The sequence below is a fragment of the Hemiscyllium ocellatum genome, chromosome 3 (assembly GCF_020745735.1).
Source record: "Hemiscyllium ocellatum isolate sHemOce1 chromosome 3, sHemOce1.pat.X.cur, whole genome shotgun sequence".
In the NCBI taxonomy this organism is placed as follows: Eukaryota; Metazoa; Chordata; class Chondrichthyes; order Orectolobiformes; family Hemiscylliidae; genus Hemiscyllium; species Hemiscyllium ocellatum.
The window spans coordinates 78,669,826-78,686,975 of NC_083403.1; the positions used below are offsets into that span (position 1 = coordinate 78,669,826).

Here is a 17,150-nt window from a genome sequence, read left to right on the forward strand (position 1 = left end):
TTTAATTATGAACTGTTGTGGGATAGAGAGAGGCAGAGACTCTAATCCTTCCATTCCCAATTACAAAGCATCAGTGCTTTGATGGCATCTTTGAAAGTGAACCATGAAAATCAGTAAGCCTGGAGACTTCACCTCACCCCCTTGCTCCCAAATGTTGTCTCTGCCTGATGCTGTGCCTTCCCTCACTGATGACAAACAGAAGGAATACATGAGTGAGATAAAACATATATTCTACTACTGACTGTGATAATGTTAATCAGTTACAGATAAAACTTACTGTGACTGCCATATACTTTTCTTCTTGATGTCACCTTTCTCCACTGTTTTTCCATGTTGTCCAGCATGGCGGCTTTCACATTTGTCAATTTAAACACTGCAGGAGAATTTCCAATGATGACGTCAAGACAATCCTGCTTACATCCTAACCTATTTAGGAACACCTCTTCTTTGCCACATACCTACTATTGTTTGATAGCATCATGTGCAGATACCAGATATGTCTTAATAATACGCAACGTGTCGTCTCCAACATCACTCTGCATTGTCGGACAACTTGTATGTCTACCAATTTTGGAGAATTTCTAATTTCCTGTAACAAAGTTATTGACATTGTGCTGGTCCAGAACCTGTGTACACTGGATGTCATTTGTATCACCTTCTTAGCCATCATCTTAGTTGAGCCAAACTCATTATCTTTGGCGTTTTGCTGAACCCATGGTGAATTTTGGTCTGTGTTCGCTATCCTAAAAGCTAGTTGTTTCCAAATGCATAATGTTGCCTACTGCCACCTCAGTCTCAATCTCTCATTCACTGTCTTGTTATTTCCTGACTTAACTATGCCACTGTCACTCTGGGTAAGTTTCAGCTCTACCAAAGTTCTGCTTTTTGTATTGTGTTCTGTTGCACTATCATCATCAGCACCTCACAACTCTCCATGATATTTCCTATTCCCAATGTTTCATTATTAGTGCATCAGTGGAAATCAAATAAGCACTTGCAGGACACAATCATTTCTGTGAGGCAGTAATCAAGTGAACACAATAAATAGGAGCAAACCTTTCGACTATTATTACCAGACTGAATTGGTATAACGAGGTTGTTTGTATCAAGGGCTGTGGTTGTACTTTGTGGCAAAAACTGTATGCAGGAAAGTTTTTGGGAACAAATTTTTTTCTCTCTGATTTCTGGGTTTCACGAAGTGTTTGTACCAAAATGTTTTAAAAGGAAATTTGACTAAACAAAAGAAGTTCAGCTATTGGTAGTCAGAGCTCGAAGATCATTTTATGACTTTTACCTTTTTCCTAAGCATACTTTTGTGGTCTAATATCCAAAATTACTTAATACATAAAATTAACATTTTGGATTAGAGAATCGAGACTGGTTTGTAGATGTGGGTGTTTTGTGTTCAACAGGAAAGAATGAAATTCAGCCATGTTCAGGTTTTTACTAGTTTGGGCATGTGTAGCATAGTAATTTGGTTTTCCCTCTGTAATATAATATTTAGCAAATGTTCTAATCTGATTGAACATTCAACCATAATAAAGGATTTAAAGCTAAATGGTGACAGATGGCTGGGCAAAAGATTGTTTAATTAGAATTGCTTGTAAGTGGTGTGCTTTTTGTTGTTTTGTAGGAAATAGAAACACATTTGAAGATTCTGAGCTAATAGATGAAAATTCACACACAATTCAGCCAGAAGTATAATAATGTTTATAGAAGTTTGCAGTGCACAAGTTGGCTACCATGTTTCCTACATTACAACAGTAACTGCACTTAGAATACTTCATTGGTGTAATGTGCTTTGGAACATCATTGTGAAAGGCACTAAATGTGCAAATTGAATTTTTTTAGGCTGACAGGTGTTAAGCTAGTTTGTGATGTAATCAGGGTGCACCCCTCAATACCACATCTTTTTGAGTCAATTGTATTTGTTAGTGATGCAGTCAGTTCCTTGACTAAGACCAATTATCTATATTTTCTCTATCCATATTCTGTCCAGATTTTCAACTTTTATTAAACTACACTAATTTCAAGATGCTGGTAGAATTGTACAATAAAGTTGCTCTAAGTTCATAAGCATAAGTATCCACAGCTGACGTAACACATGAAAGACCGAAGGGGTCTAAACAAATGCTTACTGAGATATAATCTGGTTAAGTGGATTATAAGTAAACAGTCCCATCTGGGCATCTGTCACATTTTATCACTCAGGGTTGATAACCTAACAAAGAAATAACTATGTGAATGTATTATACAAAGCCTGAGCTATTCATGATAACGGGAAAATAAATGAACACGCACAATACTTTCTTATGTGACCACTTTAAGATAATCTTCCGATGAGAAAGATGTTGGCACTGTACAGAATATGGTGGTTGTCTACATGTGGGCATTTCTTTTGCTTTATTGTAATTGAAAATACATTACTTGTAATTTATGAGTATGGTTTGAAATATTAAAATGAAACATTGGAAAACTGAAATAGCTGGTGAATTCTGATCTTTGGAACTGCAAGATTGCTAAGACCGTCGCAAACCTTTTTTTCTGTTGTCCTATTACTTTGGTGTGAACATTGTTTCTTTACTCATCACCTCAAAATACTGAGGTCACTGACCAAGTTGTAGCTAGCCCTGCTGTTAGAAGTACAACAGAGCTCAAAATGTACTCTCAAAACACCAGTTACATTTTTAAAGACAGATGTATGTCACAATGTAGTGCAGTTCCACAGTTCAGGTGGTACAATACATTTTTCAAAATATATTTTTATTGGAAAAATACATTTTTTAATATTACAAGTACAAAACAATACAATTCAAAACATTACAAAAACCTAAGAAAAAAAACCCAACCCACCCTCACATACAAATGTATAAAATAAAAAAACCCAAACTGGCTATTTAACTAAATAAATAAATAATGAACAACAAACTAATAAATAAATAGTAATAACTCAGCCCAGCCAAACAAAACACTCATACGTTCACAGTTCCTCCTCCCTGGATATTGTTATGGCTATATAAAAGCCCATGTTGATGTGGCAGATAAATCTGTGACCAGGTATTCCAAAAAGGGCTGCCATGTCTTATAAAAATTCTCAGTTTTGTGGTGTACCATGTTTGTGCGAAAATCCAATGGAATATGCTCCATTATGATCTTCCATCGACCTGACAGGCCTGGGGGGGGTTTCGGATATTCAAGCGAGTCCTTCTCCATCCTTAGACCCAAAATCTCCTCCATTGTGCCCATCGCAGCACTCCAATATGTTTGAAACCTATCACAAGATCAGAGACGATGGGTAAGAGTGCCGTATAGACCTTGCACTTGGGACATGCTGAAAGTACTGTCAGAAAGTATACTCTTAGCACCCCCCCAACCTAATGCCTGATTTGTAGGGATCGGTCAAAAGTGTAGTCTTTTGAATAAAATCCCTAACTTGAAAAAAAATTAAAGAAGTCTCTATCAGATAACTTTTACTTACTTCCATGCTAACTGATCGATGGACATCATTACGTCTCCCTCAAATAAGTCACTCATGCAAGATACACCCCTAGCTGCCCAACGTTTAAATCCTGAATCTATCATACCCGCTTGAAAACCCGGCACACTCATTAAAGGTGTAAACAAAGATGTTTTGCCAATATTGCCCTCCATGCTTTAACAATATTGATAACCGTTGGATTATGGCAGTATTCCCTACCTGTTATCATTTTGTCCAAAAACAGCAAACTGGTAAAGGGGCACCTTGCCTAGGAGGCTTTGATATCTAGCCATATTGAAACAGGATCTCCACAAACCCAATCCCTCACATAGGACAAAAGCGAGCTTAATTGGTCATTCGTAATGTCTAGAATGACCACCACCCCCACCCCAAAATAAAAGAAATGTGAGAGGTACTTGCAGCTTGGCTAATTTAATAAGGGGTTGCTTATGGACCCAAAGAAAGGAGCTGAACCAACCGTTTAGCCTCCTGAGAGTTTCCTTACTGAAAATCAGGGGGAGCATCCGTATAGGGTATAGCAAATGGAGGAGAATATTAATCTTAATAAACGTTATCCGACCCAACCACAAGACAGGAGGGGCTTCCCATTATTGGTGTTGAACAGCCAATCCAGAACTGGAGTAATGAATATGCCCAAATAGACAAAAAAAACCCTGTGACCACCTAAGAGGAATCTATAGTCACCCTCAAGACCTAGCTCTTTCATAAGACCATCCATAGGCATACCTTCTGATTTTTCAAAATTAATCTTGTACCCCAAAAAAGCGCCAAATACACAAATGCATTGTATCAGGCGAGGCACTGAAGTTGCTGGATTTGTCAAAAACATTAGGACATTGTCTGCATATATCAAAATCTCATGTAATTTTGACCCCACTTCTGGAGCTGATATATTGGGATCCCCACGAATGGCCTCCGCCAATGGTTCAATCTCCAACGTAAAAAGCAATGGTAAAAGGGAACAGCCCTGCTGGCTGACCCTAAAAATATTTTAAATTGCTTGATCGTTGCTGATGACCACTGCAAAAGGGCCACCGTAGAGAACCTTTATCCAAACTGCTCCAGAGTATAGAAAAGGTACGGCCACTCAACTCCGTCAAATGCCTTCTCTGCATCGAGAGAAATCACCAATCCCTGTATTGACTGCTGTTGACACACTTGAGTTATGTTAAGCAGCCTCCTAACATTATTGGAGAATCTGCAACCCTTTATGAAGCCCGTCTGTTCCTCTTTAATAATAAAAGGTAACAGTCTCCAGCCTTAACACGAGAGTCTTAGAGAGGATTTTAAAGTCCATATTTAAGAAATGGGCCTGTACGAAGCAGTCTTCCGGGTCCTTCCCTTTTTTTAAGGATAAGTGAAATATTGGCCTCTCTCAGATGATGGGAGACAATCATGACGGTACGAATCATTAAACATATTGACATTGGGCCTGACACTCTACTTATAAATTCCTTATAGAATTCACTGGGAAGTCCGTCAGGACCGGAAGCTTTTCATTCTGAAGCTCCATCACAGCTTCATGTACTTCTTGCTGTGATAATGGGGCATTTAGAAAGGACTGCTGTTCGGGAGTCACACCCGGGAGCTCCAAATCCTTAGATTCCGTTTTTGGCCTGGCCCTTCTCACAATTCTCGGATTGGTATAACTTAGAGTAAAATTTCTGGAACGCCACATTAATCTTTTTAGAATCACATATTAGGTTCCCAGACCCTTCCCTAATCGCCATAATGGCTTGTGGAGCACTCCTTTTTCTGGCGGGATACACTAAGTATTTGCTTGGCTTGTCACCATGCTCATATAACCTTTGCTTTGCAAAGGCCAGCTCCTTCTTTGTCATCTGCGTGAGCACGGAATTTAACGCAGACTGCAGTGCCGTAGTTTGACCAAAGAGGGTCTGTCAAAGTAGGCCTTCTCGGCTGCCTTCAACCGTGCTTCAAGGAGACTTTGCTGCTTACCCTTCTGACATTTCCCACTGGCGGAATATGAAATAACTAACCCCCTGGCATAGGCTTTGGCAGTTTCCCAGAGGACAGATGAGCTACCAACTGAGCCTAAGTTGATGTCTAGGAATGCCCGAAATTCCCTAGAGAAATATTCCACCAATTTATTACCCTTGAGGATAAAGGGAGCCATTTGCTAGTACTTCGAACCCACTGTAATTCCTTAATCTTAACCATAACGTACACTGGTGCATGATCAGAGATGGTAATATTACCAATCATACAAGATGTCACCAAATCCAGGGCTACCACAGGGGTCAGAAAAAAATCATTGAGTGTAACATCTGTACAGATTGATGAAAAAAAATGTAAAAGCCCTACCTGTAGAGTGGAGATGCCTCCGACGTTCACCAACCCTAACTCCCCACACAGACCCACTAACTGTTTAGTTTGTACAGAGGGTATGGAGGGACCTTTGGGCAACCTGTCTACTGTGGGATCCATAAGACATTTAAAATCTTCCCCTATAATGATGTGCCGGGACTTGAGACTTATCAGTTTAGCAAAAGCGTCTACCAAAAATGTAAGGGGTGAGCTGGAGGGCAATAAACAGTTAAAACAACCATATTCTTCCCCTTTGATCAAGGCTTTAAGAATTACAAACCTCTCGTGTGTCTTTAACACTCTAACAACTTAAATACGAGATTCTTCCTAACCAATATAGTCACTCCCCTACTTCTGGCATTAAACGATGAAACATAAATTCAGTAACAGCCATTCTGATGTAATTTCAGATGCTTCTTGTTATCCAAGTATGTCTCCTGTAACAAAGCAATATCCACCTGCTCCTTTCTAAGGCTCAAGAGTACCTTCTTCCTCTTCATTGGTGAGTGACTTTCCTTGATTTTCCAGATACACCATTTAATCAACTCATTAGCCATAACCTTCTGCAATAACATTTAAATTCCGGAGAAGAGGAACCCGAACCACAAACTGTTGAGCCTTAGTTCACATGATCCACCAAACATTAAAACCACTACATTTAACAGACCTACAAATGTATTGAAAATTAAAAACAACAAAAACCAAAAAACAAACTACCATTCAAAGTTTGTGAGAAGATTTGTAGCTCGGGTGCTCATTGTTGTGGTTCTGTTCGCTGAGCTGGGAATTTGTGTTGCAAACGTTTCGTCCCCTGTCTAGGTGACATCCTCAGTGCTTGGGAGCCTCCTGTGAAGCGCTTCTGTGATCTTTCCTCCAGCATTTGTAGTTGTTTGAATCTGCCGCTTCCGGTTGTCAGTTCCAGCTGTCCGCTGCAGTGGTCGGTATATTGGGTCCAAGTCGATGTGCTTATTGATTGAATCTGTGGATGAGTGCCATGCCTCTAGGAATTCCCTGGCTGTTCTCTGTTTGGCTTGTCCTATAATAGTAGTGTTGCCCCAGTCAAATTCATGTTGCTTGTCATCTGCGTGTGTGGCTACTAAGGATAGCAGGTCGTGTCGTTTCGTGGCTAGTTGGTGTTCATGGATGCGGATTGTTAGCTGTCTTCCTGTTTGTCCTATGTAGTGTTTTGTGCAGTCCTTGCATGGGATTTTGTACACTACACTGCAAAAAAGAGGAAGAAGAACACCTATACAATGTATTTGCCAAAAACGGATACCCACGCAATTTCATCAACAGATGCCTAAGGGAAAGACAACAGAATGAGGACATGCCACAACCCAAAGGACTAGCCACACTACCATACATCAAGAACATTTCTGAAGTGACAGCCAGACTACTGCGACCACTAGGACTCATAACAGCACACAAACCAACAGCCACTCTCAGACAACAAGTCACCAGAATGAAGGACTCGATACCCAGCATGAGCAAAACCAATGTCGTGTACAAAATCCTCTCATGCCACCCTCCAAAGTCAAGGAATTTTGGCAGCCAATCTTCAACAAATTCCGCGGGCCACTCACTTTCTTTACCCTTCCTTTCTCCTGCCCTTGTTCTCGAGAGCATCTACTTGACCGCACAAATTACGGACTTGCGTCTCCAGGGCTTGGAGTCTGTCCTTGGATGAACTGGCATCAGCTTCCACCACTGTGAGCCTGTGCTCCATCTCATCCGTCTTCTTCTCCAGGTCTCCCAGCTGCTGCTCATGCTTCTGCAGCATGAGAGAAATTGGAGCCAGTTTCTCTTCAATCTGTTTCTCCAGCATTTCGTGAGATTTTGTGAGCTCATTCACCAGGGCCTGAAAAGTAGTCGACTCTGAGGATCCTGCAGACTGAACTGCAGATCCGGCCTCGGATGCTCCTCCTACCTTTTTCGGCATCTCTGGATGGCTGGAAATGCAGGTAAGTTAATTTTTAGAAGTTTCTTTGGACTCTGCAATCTTTCTGGAGTCCCAAGATGTCACACTGGTCTGGGTTGGGCGGGGTTAAAGGTTTGTCTTGCTTGTGCTGTGATGCAGAGCTCTGCAGTGCGATCTTCTTAGATCACGGCCATCCTGGATCCCCTACAATGCATTTTTTACATGCACACTATTACACCTTACTGAATTGTAGGGAAAACCAGCTGCACACACCTTACTGAATTGTAGGGAAAACCAGCCGCACTGCAGCTCTGTGAAATCTTTGTACGACTCAAACCCAAACAAAATTGGTGTGACTGACTATGTAGCGTAGAAGACAATGCTGTACTCTGAGAACCACTACAATTTCAACACCAGAACTCTAAATAGTAACTGAGATTGTTGAGTTCAACAGTTTGGCTTTGCAAACAGTATTTTGTGCATAATTCATGCGTGGTAAGTAGCATTTTTGTTTATGCTGCTGTTTGTACTTGATGGATTTTAAAGATACCCACGAGTAGTAAGTAATGCTCTGCTACAGAGTTCTTTAATTTTTATACATATGAACGAGCATTGCAAGAGACAAATCCGTAACTATGACCCTGCAGTATTTTGCGGTGCAGAGCCAAGTAAGAGACCATAATTCTATTAGCTTTAAAATCGTGATGGAGAAAAGGATAGACTGGATCTAAAAGTTGAAGTTCTAAATTGGAAGAGGCTAATTTTGATGGTATTAGGCCAGAACTTTCAAAAGGTGATGGGTGGGGGACAATGTTTGCAGGTAAAAGGATGGCTGAAAATGGGAAGCCTTCAAAAAGGTGATAACAAGAATCCAGAGACAGAGTATTCTTTTTAGGATAAAAGGAAGGCTGGATAACCACAGCAATTGAGGTTCTGGTTAAGAAAAAAGAAGGAAGTATATGACAAGCATAGACAGGAGAGATCGAGTATAGAAGAGTATAAAGGGAGTAGGAATATACGTAAGAGGGAAATCAGGAGGGCAAAAAGGGAACATGAGATAGCTTTGGCAAATAGGGGTAAGGAGAATTCAAAGGGTTTTTTTTATAAATACATTAAGGACAAAAGGGTAACTAGGGAGAGAATAAGACCCCTCAAAGATCAGCAAGGCAGCCTATCTGTGGAGCGACAGGAGATAGGGGAGATACTAAACAGGTATTTTGCATCAGTGTCTACTGTGAAGAAGGACATGAGAAGATATAGAATGTGGGGAAATAGATGGTGATATCGTAAAAAAAATCCATACTACAAAGGAGGAAGTGCTGGATGTCTTGAAATGCATAAAGATGGATAGATCTTCAGGACCTAATCAGGTGTACCCTTGAATTCTGAGAAGCTAGGGAAGTGATTGCTGGGCTCCTTGCTGAGATATTTTGTATCATTGATAGTCACGGGTGAGGTGTCAGAAGATTGGAGTCGGGCTAACATGGTGCCGCTATTTAAGAAAATTAAGGAGAAACAAGGGAACTAAAGACCAGTGAGCCTGACATTGGTGGACAATTTGTTGGAGGGAATCCTGGTAGACGGGATGTACATGTATTTGGAAAGGCAAGGACTGATTAGGGATAGTCAACATGGCTTTGTGCGTGGGAGATTGTGTTTCACAAACTTCATTGAATTTTTTGAAGAAGTAACGAGGATTATGAGGGCAAAGCAGTATATGTGATCTATATGGACTTACAGTAAGGCGTTCGACAAGATTCCTCATGGGAGGCTGGTTAGCAAAGTTAGATCACATTTGGAAACAGAAATGGCTCAAAGGTAGAAGACAGAGGGTGGTGGTGAAAGTTTGCTTTTCAGACTGGAGGCCTGTGACCAGTAATGTGCCACAAGGATCGGTGCTGGATCCACTGTTTTGTCATTTATATAAATAGAAGGTATTGTTAGTAAGTTTGCACCTGACACCAAAATTGGAGATGCAGTGGACAGTGAAGGAGGTTACCTCAGATCACAATGGGATCTTGATCATATGGACCCCCAATGGACTGAGGAGTGGCAGATGGAGTTTAATTTGGATAAATGTGAGGTGCTGCATTTTGGAAAAATAAATCAGAGCAGGACTTATACACTTAATGGGATATCATAGGGAGTGTTGCTGAAAAAAAAAAGAGAGACCTTGGATTGCAGGTTTGTAATTCCTTGAAAGTAGAGTCGCAGGTAGATAGAATAGTAAAGAAGGCATTTAATATGCTTTCCTTTATTGGTCAGAACATTGAGTATAAGGGTTGAGAGGAGCCAAAAGTGTTGGGAGGTCATGTTGTGGCTGTACAAGATATAGGTTAGGTTGCTTTTGGAATACTGTGTGCAATTTTGGTCTCCTTCTTATCGGAAGTTGTGAAACTTCAAAGGGTTCAGAAAAGATTTACTGAAGGCTCTGTTTCTGTGCTATAACAAATTTAGACTGTTATTTGTAGAACACTAATTTCCCTCACCTGTACTGGGTATAATGTGATTCCGGCCCCATTAGTTTAAATACTGCAGCTTTTGAGCAATTTTCTTACAATGTGAGAACTGAACTATCGCATTATATCAGAACCGTCTGTATTGTAAGACTTCTACTGTTTACAAATTATAGTTACTTCGTGGGATGAAAATCTGGAAATTTACATTAGACAGACGTAGCTTAAAACTCTTTATTTAAAAAAAAATCTCAACCTTTAAAAATTGGACCGAGTGCTGTATTTGGTTTACTAATTTCGGGTGTGTCTTCTCTTGTAGTTTTCCACATGTAAAATAAATCCTGTTCTGGTTGCCACCTCCAAACCTGTATATATATAAATCACATTGTTATAATTTCTTAGTTTTACTCTATATGACCTCTGCTGCTTATTTTAACCCAGTTCCTTATTCAATCAGATTAATTTTATAGAAATATTCTTGTTACCTGCAAAGTTATTTAATGAATTTAATTCTTACACAGATGTTCCTGAAAGTACAGAAAAAACAGAGGAAACAAAAGAAAAGAGATTGAAACCAAAAAAGCAGAAGAAAAATCAATCTGCTAAAAATGAAGTCAAATGTCTTCTGGCAGAACTTCCATTTCCAAAAGCTGAAATTCGGGAAGAGTATGGCTGTAAGTTTTGTATATTTGTGTTGGTGATATAGTTAGTTTCAGTTTTTGGTACATTAATTGTGGCTTCGGTTAATAGCCTGGGTGATAAATCATCATCCCTGGCATTGAAACACATTTGAGGACGTGAAGTTGCAGTACTTATTCACTGGTTATCCATGTCAGCAAATGTTGGATCTTGTACCTCCAAGTAAGTGAATTTTTAGTTGTCGGTTGAGTCATATTTACTCTCAAAGAATGTTCCTGACACTGACCATAAACTTTTACAAGAGTGTAGGGTAATATTCCTTCATATTTAATACAATGTTTTATATATGTGTATATATAAAGTTTTTTTTCTTTTTTTTGCTTTCTTCCTCTTCATCTTTTGCCCTTGCTTTCTGTACAAGACTTTAAACTTGGGTTCTGTATCACTCAAAACAAAGTCTGATGGATCAAAGAGACTCTGTGTTCTCACATGTCTCAGCTCCCATGTAGGGTGTGTAGCATTGTTTCTGGCAGGCAATAACCATTTATTGCTACTGAAAATACCAGAAAATTCTAAGCATGAAACAAGTTTAATGAAAGGCACTTAACATTTTTTGTCCTCCTGAGAGTAAAATCCAGGCCATTATCTAGGCATCTGCAGGTCAGATTGATACCAGATAATCTATCAAGTTCCAATTGCAATAGGTGCATCTGTTTTTTTCCACTTACTTATTTATAATTGGCTACTCCATCTTAAGGGGGAAGCTTGACAGTCATTTGAATTTGCAGGAGTGCAATAATCTAGTTGAATTTGCAGGACTTGCGAAAGATTTTGCTGGCTGTAGGTATGAACAACATGAGTTCCTCGTCTTTACAGGCCAAACTCCCATTTTGTACTGACATTGTTCTTTATTATGACAACAGCCTGAGAATTGCCTTTCTATCTGTCATTTATGAAGAAAGAAACCTCACATTCTCACTGTCACAGAACTGATCTCCTTGGTTGCATGTTCGTCTAGTTAACCTGCTCCACTAATGTTCAAAGTGGCAGCTAAATTGTAAATGATGAAGACCAACAATAAGATTCAATAATCTGTTTCAGTGAAGCTGATTCAGGGATGAATGTTGGCTTTATACTGGAGAAGTTTTTATTGATTTACGCCTTGATTTTCTTTTACATCTATGAGAGGGCCTACAGGTCTTTGATTAATACTTCATTTGACCAACAGCATCCCCAACACAGTCACATTGCCCTGGTACTGCACTGAAGTGTCAGCTGAGATTGTATCCTTATGTTACAGTAACTGACTGAAATCCGTAACAGACATGTACATTCAATTTGCATATTCTGAGAAATTCTAAGTGCAGTGATACAGTACTTAATGCTGGTTAAAAATCATTTTGTTTGCATTTCTGCTGAGTCACCTTACAAGATTTTAAAGGATGAGTTGCAGACAAAAGAGTTTAGAAGTTAGTACTAGGACTTGAACATTAGTCTGCAAAGTACAAGTTAGTTATTTTGTATGAACATTTTTTGAAATGATAAAAAGTCATGGTTAATAAATATATTTTCAATGTTCTGTGACAAGGTTTTCAGACCCTTCAATTTGGCTTTTTTTTTGCAAGTACAAATTGGTGAGACATTCTTAAATTCTGGATTGGTTAATTTGAAAATCTTTGAGATTGATAAAGGGTAGGGTATCCAGTGATATGATTTGAAGTCACTCAAGGAAGTTTTGTCTGTACTAAGTTTAGGTCTCACTACAAAGAATAGTTCCGAATACTCCATGATTTCTACTTTTTGGTGCTTTTATTTTCAGTCACAACACTTCCTGAAAAGACTTCCAAGAAAAAGAGAAAGCGGACTTTAGGTGGTGAGAATGAAGATGATGCAGGTCAAAAAAAGAAGAAAAAGGTTCATCCAAATTACTTTGTATCTATCCCAATAACAAACCCAAAGGTAAATAATTTGCTGTTTACATTATAAAAATAATTTAATACAAAAGATAATGACTTTAGGTTTACAAAAGCATTAACTTAACAGTCAAAACTATTTCTTTTTTTAGAACCAAGAAGGAGTGTAGAGTGTTACCTATCTCATCCTGTATAGAGTTTATTTGTAAGCAAGGTCTTACCTCTTAAAATTGTACTACTTTATAAAGCACACAAATGCATGGAGTTGGCAAAGAATAGCTTTGCAGTGAGGTTAAAATCAACCAGGCAAAAGTGAGGACTGTAATGCTGGAATCAGGAATGAGTGATGCTCCCGCCCAAAATGTCGATTTTCCTGCTCCTCGGATGCAGCCTGACCTGCTCTGCTTTTCCAGGGCCACACTCTTGATTCTCATCTCTGCGTTTGCAGTTCTCACTTCTGCCTAATTCTTTTTATTTATTCATGGGGCGTGGGCGTCGTTGGCTGGTCAGTGCTTAACTGCCCATCCAGAATGGGGAGCAGCTTGGAGAGGAACTTGCAGATTGTGTGTTCCTATGAATCTGCTGTCATTGTCCTTCTAGATAGAAGTGATTGGTGAGATTGGAACGTGTTATTTGAAGATCTTTGGTGAATTTCTATGATGCATCTTGCAAAAAGTGCATACTGCTGCTTCCCAGTGTCAGTGGTGGAGGGAATGGATGCTTGTGGATATGGTGTCAATTAAGCAGGCTGCTTTGTCCTGGATGGTGTGAAATTCCTTGTTTGTTGTTGGAGCTGCACCTATCCAAGCAAGCAGGGAGTATTCCATCAAACTCCTGACCTGTGCCTTGTAGATAGTGACAGACTTTGAGGAGTCAGGAGGTGAGTTGCTCACCACAGTATTCCTAACCTCTCACTTGCTCTTGTAACCACTGTGATTATGGAATGAGTACAGTTGAGTGTCTGGTCACTGGAATAAGTTTCATTCTAGTGGATGGAAAAAAAAGGGAGTAATAGTAAAACAAATGAAATGAATTAGAAGTAAAAATAAGAAAAGAAAATTTAGATTAAGATGGAAGAAAAGGATATGAAGGCAAAGTGAAGAAAACATAGGATCAATTTGCTTTCTGCAGGACTGAATTTACTGCTTTACATGTTGCTTTTCTGGGCTTCTGAGGTTAAGTGGTTTTATCAAAAGTGTGGCTCCACCTTGAAAAGTGTGCTTGCATTATAAATGCCAGCTGTAACATTTTGCAACAAGATGAGTTTGTATTTAAGTACAAATCTAGTAAATGCTTGAAATTTGGGAGAGAGTGTCCTTGAAACTAACAACAAAACATTGTAAATCACCTAGGAGTTGTTATGACTCTCAACACAGCACATATTTCTCTAAGTTCCTGCTCTTTTTACACATGAAAAGGCATGTTTAATTTGTTATCATTTTCCCAGCAAATTCTGGTACAGTGACAACTACCTGGTGGTTCAGTTTGTTGAGACCCTAAGCATATAAATTGCTCTTAATTTTATTTCTCTATTTTCCTTCTGTACTATCAAATCTAAGCTACATTTGCTCTTGTTGGGACCAAAAGATACATCAGGCCAAGTGACCTCCTTTTTGCACTGTCAAAAATAGTGAGATTTTGCAGTTCTTTACTGCCATGTCTGTTGGAAAAGCAGAACTTTAAAAAAAATTTAAGCTATTGTTCATGACTTAGATAGTTTACAACTTCCCAGAAAGAAGAAATGACCTGCAGAGGAGAACAAACATGAAACTGTTTGTAAGTTTGCTCGCTGAGCTGGTAGGTTTGTTTTCAATGTTTCATCACCAGGCTATGTAACAACAGTGTGCCTCCGGTGCAGCGTTTCAACAGAGGCTCACTGATGATGTTACCTAGCATGGCGACAAAATGTTGGAGAACAAACCTACCAGTTGAGCGAGCAAACTTACAATCTTAACCTCAACCTGAGCTACAAATCTTCTTAAAAAAAAATCACAAACGTGAAATTGGAATGTGTGATTTTTTTTAAGTTATAGGACACAGGTTTCTGCCCATAGTCCTCTGCAGTTTGGTTAATCATGCATAGAATGTGGGTGTCACTGGCTGACCCATCCATAATTGCCCTCAAAGGTGGCAGTGAACTGCCTTCTTGAACTGCTGTAGTTCATGGTAGGTAGCTACTCAATGCTGTTAGGAAAGGAGTTTCAGTCCTTTAAGACAGCAACAGTGAAGGAATGATAAGTCAAGATAGTGTGTAGATTGGAATGAAGTTTGTAGTTGGAGGTGTTCCTTGCATCTGCTGCCCTTTGTCCTTTCAGGTGGTAGAGATCATGATTTTAGAAGGTGCTGGCAAAGGAGCCCGGGTGTGTTGTTGTGGTACATCTTGCAGATGGTGCGTATAGCTGCTACGGAGTCTCAGTGGAGAAATATGTGCATTTTGAAGATGGTTAAAGGGATTAGTCAAGCAGGCTGCTTAGTGCTAGATGGTGTTGAATTTCTTGAAGTTGGAGCTGCCTTCAACCAGCCAAGTGTTGAATGCTGACATCTGCCTTGTAGATGGTAGAGGAGCATTGCGGAGATAGGTGGTGATTTAGATTGTTTAGAATTCTGACCCTCTGACTTGCTCTTGTAGCCACATTCCTTCTACGGCTACCTTTCTTCAGTTCCTGATCAAAGATAACCTGTAGGATGTTCATGGTGGCAGTAATGCCATTGAATGTCAAAGTGGGATGTTAGATGCTAATATGTTGGAGGTGGCACAAATAATGCTGGTCACTTTTCAGCTCAAGCCTGTATCTTGTACAGCACTTTCCAATCCGAATGTAAGCTGCTTCTCTTATCTGAGGAGTCACAAAAAGTGTTGAACATTTTGCAACCATCAACTAACATTTCCATCTCTGACATTATCATGAAGAAACATTATTAATGAAGCAACTGAAGATGGTTGGGTCTAGTCCACACACCAAGGGACTTTACAGTGATGTCTCAGGATTATTGACCCCCAACAACCACAAACTCTGCAGTAGTTATGTCTCCAACCAGCAGAGAGTTTTCTTAACTCTGATTGATTGCAGTTTTGCATGGGCCCCTTGATGCCATATCCATCATTGCCTTAAACATTAAGTCAATCTGTCACTTTCACCTTTTGGTCTCTGGAGTTCAGCACTATTGTTTATATGTGGGCTGTGTAGGGACTAAGTGGTACTGGTAAAATGCACATTAATTGTCTGTAACCAGATAATTGGCCAAGTTAGAAGAGGTAGCGAGCAGGTGGTTTGGGACATGGTGAAAAGGAGGAAAGCATTATAGAGTTAATAATGTTACAAATTGATGATTAAGTTAAGAAAGAGCAAGATTAATTAGAGGACTTGTGCCAGTTGATATGATTGAAAAGCAGAACGACTAAATCAATCACTGAAACAAGATTGATCCCAAAAATATTTGGCACATGAAAACTCAGATGTTTCTCCAAAGTTTGTGAAAAGGTTTGGATTCGTAGCCCACATCGTGAAACAGTAATAAAGCTTCTTGAGGTTCAGTTGAGACATTTTAAACCATGAAAAAAAAACTTCAAAATACTACCTGTCTCCAATTTGTTAAAAAAAAGACACTTCATTTACTATTTTATTACTTCACAATTCATGGATTTTTAATCTACAGAATAAAAGTGTAGGTGAATTAAATGCCACAGCTTCCCCAAAAACTATGTCAACAATTATTTTCTATCCTGGGATTCCATCCTTTCTTCACTGCAATGCACCATTCTTCAGTTTAGAGATGAGCATGAAGGAATAGGAACAGAGTAGATCATTAAGGTGTTTGTATCTACTCCAACATTTAGTGTGATCATGACAGATCTTCTATTTCACCATTTTCCTGCTGGATCCTTGGGTCCCTTGCTGTTTGAATAGGTAGGCGTCTATTGCCAAATAAAACAAATTGCTGGAAAAGTTCAGCAGGTCTGGCAGAATCTGTGGAGAGAAATCAGAGTTAATGTTTCAGGTCTAGTGACCCATCTTCAGAAGGAGGACCTGGACCTGAAAGGTTAATTCTGATTTCTCTTCACATATTCTGCTAGACCTGCTCAACTTTTCCAGCAATTTCTGTTTTGTTTCTGATTTCCAGCACCCACAGTTCTTTTGAATTTTTTGAAGTCTATTGCTCTCAGTTTTGAACATATTCAGTGAGAGAGAGACCTCAGGGACAGATTTTCAAAAAGTGGTCTACCCTTATTCTGAGATTGTGACCGGTGGTTTTAGATTTCCCACTCAGTAGGGGAGGTATCCTTCCTTTGATCTTGCAATTGTTATATAATTCTCCCCTGCAATATTGTTTAATTTGCAGGTTACGTTTTTTTTCTTCTGACCTTCACCCTTCAGTTAAACCTTTCAAATATTCTG

General features: G+C 39.4%; 1 protein-coding gene across 1 annotated transcript in view; it reads left to right on the forward strand.

The window, feature by feature from the left end:
• LOC132835556 (uncharacterized) overlaps positions 1 to 17,150 on the forward strand; it is a 207,312-nt gene that overhangs the window by 31,258 nt on the left and 158,904 nt on the right. Inside the window, exons 3-4 of the mRNA XM_060854836.1 lie at positions 10,723 to 10,875; positions 12,660 to 12,799. Of these exons, the coding sequence (XP_060710819.1) occupies positions 10,723 to 10,875; positions 12,660 to 12,799 (293 nt within the window). The remainder of the gene's footprint in view (positions 1 to 10,722; positions 10,876 to 12,659; positions 12,800 to 17,150) is intronic.